The sequence below is a fragment of the Toxotes jaculatrix genome, chromosome 18 (assembly GCF_017976425.1).
Source record: "Toxotes jaculatrix isolate fToxJac2 chromosome 18, fToxJac2.pri, whole genome shotgun sequence".
Classification (NCBI taxonomy): Eukaryota; Metazoa; Chordata; class Actinopteri; family Toxotidae; genus Toxotes; species Toxotes jaculatrix.
Window position 1 is genome coordinate 16,244,828 of NC_054411.1, and position 10,769 is coordinate 16,255,596.

The following is a 10,769-nucleotide window of genomic DNA, read 5'->3' on the forward strand; positions in this document are numbered from 1 at the left end:
TTTGGTCTGCTTTGTATGAATTTCGCTTTTTAGGTTTCATTTTTTGAGATGTCCTGCAAAACCCCAAAACAAAGGAAGGGATTGTGCGGGGGTGGAGTTTAGCTGTATCATTAAATGTTTTTAGCTGTGGACCATTTTCACTCAAACAAAACAGGCCATGAACCAGACTGCATGTTCAACAGACAAGGGTGGAATAGTGAAATACTTCACTTAATGAGCAGTCACTGGCATGCTGCAGTCATTTTGTGCTAGGTAGGAAAATATTATTGATTTAATCAACATAGGAGAAACCAGAGGACTTATCAACATTAAAAAAACAGCTGTTTTATATATTGGACTATCATAGGATGTGGGATTACATTGTTATTATTTATAAATACACACTTTACACATTATAAGGGCAACTGTAAAAAAAAAAAAAGAAAGTGTTTTATTTCCTAATGGCAGTTAACTTATTTACAATGTATGCAGATGTTTATAGCATTTATTAAAATGAAAATATAGTCCAAGTCCTGTGTGATATTTATGTAAATCACATTATTTATTATGTAGTGTTAGGTGTCTATGTACTGGGAAGAACAAAGTAGTCAAAGACCATTCAAAATGCTGTGTTCTTCAGAGTCCCTGGTTGGTCAAACAGTAATGATTCATTCAGATTCATAGTCATTCTATAACATATACTATAGCATAGTTTCTGTTATAAATAATGTACATAGGTTTACGACTGCAATGTTGTGCAGAGAGATGGGAAAGTCCAGGGTCAAGATCTGCATCAAACCCTCTTCATGCAGAAGCAGAAAACAGAAAACGTGTGTGGCAGCTGAGCAATGACGCCCTCACGTATATGCATGTGAGAACAACAGATTACATACATACAGACCTCTCTGACTTGTCATGAACCCAGAAGTCCAGATCACGAAAAGGTTTCTATGTTTTTATTGGATCAATAAAGCTTCTGCTGTCTGCTGATAAGAGTTTCAGCATCTAGACTTTGATCTCCTCCTCTTCCTCAGAAAAGGTGTGTTGTGTTTTGCAGCTGCTGGACAAAGCAGGAGAGGTGGTGCTGCTGCTCGTCCTCTGTCCCTTCGTGAAGGACCCTCCACCATAATGGCGAGAGAGCACGTCAGCTGCCCTCTGGAACCTTTCTGCCTCCATTACAGGCTCTGCTCTCTGTGAAGACCCAGTGGGTGTATCTGGTGTCCTCAGAGACCTCCTCTCCTCCTCTTGCCCTGTCCAGTTGGAGCTACAGGAGCGCCCTCTGCTGTTCATATTCCTGCTGAACGACCCGCTGCTCATGGAAGGATTGGGTGAAGTTACCCCAGGGCTCTGCACAGGCGTCTCTGTTAGAGAGCTGTCATCCTCATCTCCTCCTTCATCTTCCTCCCCTGCTGCCTGCCTGTGATTGGATATCTGATGGCAGCTGGGGTTGTCAATCAAGCTCAGTACCTCAGTCATAAGAGAAGGACCGAGGTCTACAGTGAACGAGGTGAGTGAATCTGAGCGTGTCAGCGCGATGCCACCGCTGTCTGGTAGAGACTCTTTCTGGACATCTCTGTCTTGAAACTGTCTGTCAAGGTGAGAGAGGCGGGGCAGAGTGACAAATCCAGAATGCAGACCTACAAACAGACAAGAGGTAGAAATCTGAACTAATGACACAACATGAAGAAAACACCTTAAAAGCATTCTTGCACTTGAACTTGACATACATGACAACATAAAACTCTACAAGAAATATGTCAAAGTGGTCATGGTGCAAGGAATGTTTACTGGGAATGTGTACTAGTTGGATTTTGTAGAGTTTCTTTTTGATACGTCAGCAATTAGCAAAACAATTTCATTTGAATGAATCAGAAACATTTCCCATATCCCTGTAAACTTCAGTCCATCCATTATTCAGTATTTATGGAGCAGCTCCAGAATAGAAAATATCATTAAACCTGTATTACATAGAATCTTTGAAAGTACATATGGTGGTTGACGTCACTTAATGCTCACCAAAATGCAAAGTCAGAAAGAAACTGATTGAGAGAAAACAATAAGGGACCTTTAAGACTGAAGTTTGAGCTGTGAAACAGGGCTCTTTTAATGTCAGCAATTCTACTGCTTCACCAGAGAGTGGCAGTATGTGACAACCCAGCAGTATTTTTAGGTGTTTTCCCAGAGTGTCATCCTAACCCACAGCAACTCCACAGCTCCACAACTTCCCTGCAGGGACAGGCTGAATTTTGTTTCCTGGACACTTAATGTTACAACTGTCAGACAGTAGGGAAAAAAAAGGGAGATGTGAGAGTGGTATGATGCCACTCAAAGAGTGAAGAAAGACAGAGAAAGAAATACAAATAAGAAGTGAGTGAACTGACTGGATCCTAGAAATTGCCACGATGAGAATCCAGTAATGAGTTGGTGATGTTCAGTTGATAAAGGACTGAATCACTGATAAAATTGTGGAGAAAAATACCTTTACAGAACACTGTGAGAAAAACTACTAAAACTATATACAAGAACATCTGTACAGAAGTAAAGGCATGTGAGGAGGACATGAAAAGGTGGGTGGGAATGAAAAAAAATGACACAGAGGGCAAACCCACTGATGTCAGAAAGCGCCTATCATCCCTCGGTTCACTGACTCTCTATGCCAGCTCCACATCACTCAGTTTGGGTAAATTCCTTATGACTTGGGTAAGAAATCTGGAGATGGAAAGGGGATTTCCAGTCCAGTCCCTGCACTGCTGCCTGATAGGCTCTGATTGGATGGCAGACATAATGAGTGGTGTGTTTATGCTGTGCATTCAGGCAGTCACACATGCACACAGAGATGACAGGAAATGCCCGCCATGTATCTTTCTTTCTCCCAAACCAGCTGTGTGTGTTTGTGTTTATAGGCCTAATTATGTACAGGTGTTGCCTAGGTGATTCCAGATGACTCAGAAGAAGCCCGCTTGTTTGCTGGTTGTCTTGGAGGAATGTGGGAACGATGTTGAAAGGAGGGCAACCTCACCCTCTCTATTTATGTGTTTGCTGACATTTATAGTTCTCTTTTCACCACATCAGCTCAGCAGCTCTTTGTGCTGTTTGGTCTGTTGGGGAGTGAATAGTAAGAATAAAGACTATGATGATGTATCCTTTTTTATGGTGACTAATACATTGCTGTGATACCAGTGGGCTGCGGCCCATAAGTTGGTCACTGGCCATTCTGTTTGGGTCACACATCCACTGTAAGCGGTGCTCCATGCAATATAAGAACCTCTCAGCTCTGTAGGACCTTTTTGTCTATAGTTTTGTGCATTGCCTCAGAGTTTAGTGTTACCTGAAGAGAAAGTGTTCTACCTGTACAGTATGCCTCTTCAAAGATCTTGATATTTCACATCAGACACATATTCCCTGTGTCTTTAATTTATTTAAATTTGAAAAAAATTGAGCTAATGAAGATGGCCTTGCTGCTAAGATGCTTTACAAAAACCCCGTCCCATGCTGGAGGTGATTATCTATATTATCTCACCATATGTGCAGAAGGAGTCATCCGTTGAGCTGACAGAGCTGGGGAACAGCACCCTCTGTAGGCACCCATTGGGAGAGTCCATGTTCAGCTGGGGTAGGGAGATGGCATTCTTGATGATGGGTGAGATGTCTGGTGGTGGGGATGACAGGTCCCGGGAGCCCCCTCGTGGCCGTGGCCCAGAGTTTTTCTGTACGTGCCGAAAGGTGCGTGTGAAGAAGCCGGTTGTCTTGGAACTGTTTGTTGAGTCCGGACTTCCTGGCTCCCTGATGCCCCCGTAGTTGCTAAGGAAGGAAGTGTCACCAAACACATCCCCGCCGCGACCAACATGCATAGTATGTCGGAAGTCGCCCAGCGGCGGGCTGATCATGTCTACGGAGAGGTCGCTCTTGAAACGGCGTTTCCCTTGAGAGCCAGACACAAGGCCCTTAATCCCTGGCAGTTTTCCCAGACTCATGGTGGCAGAAAAGATGTGTAATTTTCCTTTAATCCGAATGTGAGCGTCTGATTACATGTCAGTCAAAATTTGAATTCCAGTAAAGGGCCCACTGTAAAACCAGAGAGAAAAAAAAACAATTAAAATGCCGGGACAGTGAGGACAGAAAACACAAATATGTGGTTGATCAGTCGGCAGAGAATGTGTGCATAATCCATTCTCCACACAGCCAGAGCCGACTATTCATCCACTCTTAGCCAACGGTTTCCCTTTTGGATCTACGCTCCAAGATGCCAGTATGGATGTGGAGTTAGTCAAGTATCCGTCTACATCCCCTTTTCATTCTCCTCTTTCCCTCTCCCCTTCTTGTGCACAGCTACTTGTACATGTCTGTCCAAAACACTCATCTCACTTCTGACTTCTGTGTTGCAAGAGCCTTCAGTCATGACAAAACAAAGAAGATGAGTTACAAGGTCATACTTCGTTTCCTCTGGCTACCACAGATTATGTGGTCGGAGAGTTTGGGGCTGACTGGGCATCCGTTCAGATTCGGTTCAGCAAATGACAGTTTAGAAATACAACATCCAGCCACAGCTGCAAATACACTGAGATGTGATTTCAGCCAAACAACTCAGCTGGCTTGCGTGACAAAAGCAATGAAAAAGACTCATGTTTGTCCTGTGTTTACTTAATTCTATATCTTTTTAGGCTTGAGGAACTGTCTTGCTGTCAGTGGCATTTTGCTTGCAGCAGTAAAAGGGTCATCCCACCAGGAAGCCTTGTGAAACCACAGTACGTTTAATTTGCTTTTTACCCAAACCTAGTAAAAGCATCTTTTAAGTAGCAGATAGGAAGAATTTTAAAGACAAAGTGGTCAGTGTGTTACACCCAGCACACTTGTGGAAGTTTATAAATAACTCTCTTAAGGAACTATAATTGGATTGAGTCACTTTATAGCCCCATTCCCACCAGTCTGTCTTTTCTCCTCTCACTGTTATTTAGGTTTCAGGTTAGATTACAAGGATTAATACCTGAGTTCATGTTTGAGGTGTCACCCAGCCCTCTGTGGTTTTTAACCTTAATTTAGCATCCCACCTAAACGGTATGTACTGTTGTCACGCAGTGATGAATTACATGCATGACGAATCATCAGTTAGAAATTTTTCATCCTTTTTCGAATAACAACCTTTTGTATTCGAAGACCTTCAGTAATTTTACCGTGAGCCTGCGCTTTTAAAGAAAGTGCTTCATTCATTCCCATTCACAGCTGAATGTCAAAGAAGCAGTGTCTCCACTCTGTTGCTCACTGAAGGTGCGTCCTTTTCATGTGTGTTCAATGGATCTCAACTTCTGAGAGAATCTAGCGTGTCTCATCCGATAAGTTGTCTTCATCAAAGTTCATGCAGAGAGAGAGAAAGAGAGCTGGGGGGGAGTCCACCACCATGCACCGTCTCCCACTAAAGAGGTTTATCCATGTGTGCACCACGCTGTCCACAAGACACCACGTCTCTTGCCCCGCTTCTTTGTCCTGTGTTCCCTGGTTCCTCCGTACCCAAGACGACAGACCTTTGAGAGGCAATGATAACAATCAGAGCAAAGGAAAAGAGAGGGTAATGCTTTCTTGATAAGGCCAATAGAGTAAAGTGCCGTAATCCAGCAACTGTTTTGTCTGCATCGTCCTGGAAGAAAGATAAGGCTCCTTCAGGATTGTCCGTGCACTGGATTATCTGATAATCCCTTCTGTCTTCCCTCCCTCTCTGACTCCCTCACTTGCTCTCTGCCTTCTTCAATCCACTTAGTTCTCCAAAGGTTTCCAGGTAAGGGGGGGCTTCTCTGTTTTCTTTCAGTTCACCTAAGGCCAGCTAAGAGAGCAGACAGGGGGAAAACGAGAGAGATGTGTGTTAGTTACACACTGGACCAAAGACTAAAGCAGGAGCGTTCAGGCGCATGTAAATGTGTCAGGCGACTAAAACTTTCGGGTTGACTGATGCTGGGAATGTTTCTCTCTCTCTCTCTGTTGCCTGAGCAAGTTCTCTTTTGTGTACTTTCTAAGTCTGAGCTGTATGATTAATATTTATTACAGTACAGTACCTCTCCATTATCCTCACTTGAGTCAACAGCACCATTCTGCTGTTACACAGATGATAACTAAATTTATTTTTGCAGTGGATAAATTAGATTATTAATCAATTCATCCCGACAAAAAAATACATCTAAAACTATTTGATAACCGATTAATCATTTCCATTTCCACTTTTTTAAAATTGTGAGTGACATTTCATAGACTAAAGCGTTTACCCGATCATTAACCCAGTTTTTAATGTAATAGAATGGTTCCTATTATGAATTCATGCTATATTTTACTTTAGGAGCCAGACATACAATTTTATACATTAAATTTTTCAATGAATTGTATATAAAGAACATTTTAATGATGTGACACACTGGAGACCTACAACCTCCAAAGCCTCTGTGTATCTGCTTTTCCTGGATACACCTTCTTCCAGCCTGCTGAAGAAAAGCACTGGTAAGCTCTAAAACACGTGACCTCTCCAAACCACGCAGCCAGTGTTGGATTAATGTCGCAGGCTGCTGGAGATACTAGCTGAGGCTGCTGCCAGGCCAATCTGCACCTGTGATATAACATCTTGAGCAAGGTGATGGTGCCACTCTTACTGGGCACTGGCCCTGGCTCAGATTACGTTCCCTAAATCTTTATCTCATCCCAGTTTTTCGACAGTCCCGGTTTGGGGGTGGCCAACATTCACCCACTAACCTGAAGGAGGGAGAGAAAATATGAAGTGAAGGAAGAGAAAGATATCATGAAGGTATGGGTGTGACAGCTTGAGCAAACAACTTGAGATGGCCATTCATAGAGAAGAGGGGGAGGCGGGGGTGGTGAGCTGTTGCCTGACTGATCCCTGAACTGGTAACACTTAGCTTAAGAGAGCGATTAGGTTCTGTGGGGCACGAGACGCTGAGAGGCAGATAAACATCAACAGCAAGTTTATTGTCAGTTCCCAGATTAATGAACAACTTTAGATTGAATTTCCTTCCCTACATCTCTAACTACCACTTCTTTCCCCCTTTCATCTATCCTTCTTGGTGTTGTATTTCAGTATTCTGACGTCACAGCTTATCATGGTGTAATTGACATGTTTTCTCTGGCTTTTATAGCTGGCAGCACCCCCTACCCCCCAAACATAACTGTCTGTCTTTGCTTTGTGAGCAGTAAATGTAGCTCGGCTCAGATCTCTTAATGCACACTAAAGTTTAATACCAGCCCAGAAATTCACTTTGGAAACTTTATTCAGAAAATTGGCCTTGTTAGAAACAAACAGAAAGGCATTTAAATCTGCTAAACATGTTATTTATCTGTAAATTGTACCTGCAGACATCCATAAACAAGACTGTTTCGTGTGAGCTGCCCGGCTGATTGCAGAGACAGAGACAGACAGGTTGGAAAGTGTAATGGGAACAGCATGCGATGGGGAGAGCAGACCGGACGCCATCTATTATGGCCATCAAATAAAGGATCTGAGGACACTGATGAGAAACACATTTTTACCTCCTGTCTTTATGTCTCTCCCCCCCCCCCCCAGATTTCTATTTTAGGCTCTACCTTCAATCAATCTTGCCGTCTTTTATCTCTCTGTTCTTCCCTCTGTCACAAAAACACACACTGTCAAACATGCTCCCTTTCTCTGTCACTCTCCCTGCTGCAAGCAGATTTAGTATGTTGGTCAAACATCTGGTCCCACAGAGCCACAAATTGCCGAATCAGGCTCTGGTGACATTTCAGGGGCCGTTCAATCCCAGTGGCTCAGAAAGAGTTTCACGTCTAAGTCCATGTGCTCACACACACACACACACAAGGCTGTGTGTCGCAGTGGGTCAACTCTGAGGTTGCTTCCTCCACTGGTCTGGAGGGCCACGGTCCTTTTACAGCACGGAACCAGCAAACTGTGGTTGAGGTCGGAACACCCTGACCATTACGCATGGCTCCAAAATACAACATGCTCTCAGATTAAAAGGATCTACTTCTGCAACGTGGCAATACTCTCCAAGGCCTGCCGGGTCCTTATGTTGGGGAACGTTTCGTACGTGACTGTGATAGTTTATGAATGTGATGGTATCTGATTGGGAAGTCTGATACATTACACATATCTGTGAACACAGATATGTGTAATGTGACATATGTGTCACATCTGAGCACTGTCATGTTCCATGTTCTGTTCTGTCAAGTCCACAAAAGAAACTCACTGCATGTTAGACCTTTTCAGCTTATTCAATAACTTCTGTTACAATGCACAGACTTTAAAGCAACTATCTCACAGCAGGCTAAGCAACCGTTTAACCTCTGGCATCATTCATTAGCTTCATAAATGTTTGGGGGTTTTTTTGTTTCTTTTTTAACGTATTGGACCTATGTCAACAGAACGCAGGGGAAATGAGGCCAAGCAACAGTGAAGTGCAAATATGTCTCATTTCATTCAAAAGCTCTGCCTAACAAAGAGGATAAGGAAATGTTACCTTTCCAAACTTCCACTTAGCAAACACAAACAGGGAGGTGCAGTTAATGAAACATAAAAGTGGCAATTCAAAGGAACGCTGCCAAGTCTGTGTCAATAATCTACAGCAGGGTAGACTCCATGGACGTAGCCTCTGTAGCCTTTAACGACACAATGAAGTGCAATGATTTCCACCTCGAGTGCTCACTCTGTCACTTTAGATTGTTACGATTTTCCATTTTCTTTTATTCCATGTATCACAGTCAGATCTTCAGCTCTTTGAAAACATAATGGTTTCGAGCCTTTTGTCCATATTTGAAATCATCCAGGCTGGACAGAAGTCAAGTGTCCACTAAAGTGCAGCACTGCTGCAGGGAGTGTCTCAGCAGGCCAGATACTGGGATGGTTAAAGGCTAGTCCCCGTAACCATGACGCCACCTCCAGGACTGGCTGCCAACCCACTGACGTGATATCTGGCACAACTTTTGGACAGTTGCTCTGCGGCTTGACCAGAGGAGCACAGTGACCAATTGATTTTGACTGTTTCCACCAAACATGGTCTCACCACCTCAGTTAGATCCAAGCTACAGTTCATGGAACTCAGTGAAATGTAACACTGTGTGAAATCACTTGATATATAATACAGTCCATAGTTCAAGTTCTATTTAAACATAACAAAAAAAGACTAATGGGAAGTAATGTTGCAGAAGAGGATGTACAGAGGGTAACATGTAGCGTGCATGAGAAAGGACTTACATAGGGAATAACTGCCTCACTCTTGCAAACACAGATTTACAGGTGGATTATACTGGAGCATTTGTAAAGCGACGATGCAGCTTGTTTTCAACTTGCTGACAGTTTTTTTGATTTTTTTTTTATTGAATAATGATGCTGTCTTCTGACTGATGGCCCTGCAACGTGAGCACAGATTGTTTGGTGTCTTTAAAGCACTTTTTTTTGTCTCAAGTTTGCATGCATGCCCAGATGTATTGCTAATTTCCACTGAGTCGATTCACACCTACATCATATAACTTTATCTAAACCATTTAGATGTCCTTAGAGAAACAGTGACTCACTTTTAACTCTGCACAGTGATGTGGCAAACACTTTGTTAGACAAGTGCAGCAGGTACTGTGAAGGTGTATGTCGATTCATACGCAGCACAGAGACAGAGTTTGTCCGGGACATGTGGGTATAGGCATGCAAAAGTCGGTTATAGCCTACTGATCTTGCGAGAGACCCGATGGCTGATCCCACAGTTCGCTTCTTTTAGGCAATGAGATGCACCCGAACCTTATTTTATAGAAAGTTAATGAGACTGGCAGTAACTTACTGTACATAACTCTTGCTGTTGATTTTAACACCCCCGTTATCAATTTCCAGAATACAAACATACATCGAACACGGTGGTTTACAAACTCTTGCTTTTCTAAATGATCTTACCTTAAAATTAACTCAGTGCGCTGTCGTTTCGCAGAGAGACAACTTCACCAGCCCTCGTCTCTGTCATCCTCTCCGGTGAACACCGCATGTTTCCGCTTAGACATGTAGCGGCTCTGAGCTGCAGCTGACAAGTGGACTGGAAGGAGATGGAGAGGAGGAGGAAGAGGAGGAGGCGGAGGAGAGGGAGGTGGGTGGACTCCAGAAAAGTGAACGTCTAAATAATAATGGATGATGTTGAACATCAACTTGCTGTTAATCTATGATAAGTTTAAGCAAACGGTCTGCAAAGAAACAACCACCTGTCTCAGAAAGAGAATGAGTGGCTGCCTGACAAGTTGGTGGATCATCACATGACTCTCAACAAGTATGTAGCTGATCATATAAACTTTCAATATGAGCAAAAGTGAAAACGCATGCAAATGATACTCATCAAAACTGCACATGAAAAAGAAAAAGAAAAAAAAAACAACAGAACAATTGTAGCTCAGCCTTCAAACTCTAAGTGTGAGGTAGACTGAGCACATTCTCATGTGGGGCTGAAGGCTGCAATAATAAACTGCTGTGACTCTTCCCACACTGTCTTGTCACTGTGTGCTTGTGCTTCTGGCTAAATATGGGTATATGTGCATGTTTATGGTTTGGCTTTTTTTTCCCCTCCTTGTTTGGTTGTGAACTGGTCTTAAAATTTTCGGGTATTCAGCAGTGACTTGGATATTTAAACATGAGCTGAGATATGCAGTGAACAATTAAACACACACAAAACACACGTACACATACACATCTTTGCTTTACTACATTCCTGAGAACCTGTCATTGACATAATGCATTTCCTAGCCTCTTACACTGACCTTAACCATCATGACTACATGCCTGAACCCAGCCC

At 43.0% G+C, this 10,769-nt stretch overlaps 1 protein-coding gene across 4 annotated transcripts; it reads right to left on the reverse strand.

The window, feature by feature from the left end:
* On the reverse strand, positions 1 to 10,009 carry cdc42ep1b (CDC42 effector protein (Rho GTPase binding) 1b). Of its 4 annotated transcripts, none has more exons than XM_041061888.1 (4): positions 9,887 to 10,009; positions 5,240 to 5,794; positions 3,500 to 4,044; positions 1 to 1,616 (listed from the first exon to the last, which is right to left on the reverse strand). In XM_041061888.1, exons 3-4 carry the CDS (start codon positions 3,951 to 3,953, stop codon positions 985 to 987), a joined length of 1,086 nt encoding a protein of 361 aa, XP_040917822.1. In that variant the 5' UTR covers positions 3,954 to 4,044; positions 5,240 to 5,794; positions 9,887 to 10,009; the 3' UTR covers positions 1 to 984. The 4 variants fall into 4 exon arrangements, with proteins under 4 accessions (XP_040917822.1, XP_040917819.1, XP_040917821.1 ...); XM_041061885.1 differs by having other exon boundaries at positions 5,151 to 5,794; XM_041061887.1 differs by having other exon boundaries at positions 5,119 to 5,794.
* Between the last annotated feature and the right edge of the window lie 760 nt (positions 10,010 to 10,769).

What these genes read in the sequence shown, in the direction of transcription:
- cdc42ep1b (XM_041061886.1), bottom strand. Translation starts at nt 3,953, where the DNA reads ATGAGTCTGGGAAAACTGCCAGGGATTAAGGGCCTTGTGTCTGGCTCT. An exon ending in TGACTCCTTCTGCACATATG is followed by an intron (nt 1,617 to 3,499) that starts GTGAGATAATAT and finishes GTCTGTTTGTAG; the next exon opens with GTCTGCATTCTGGATTTGTC.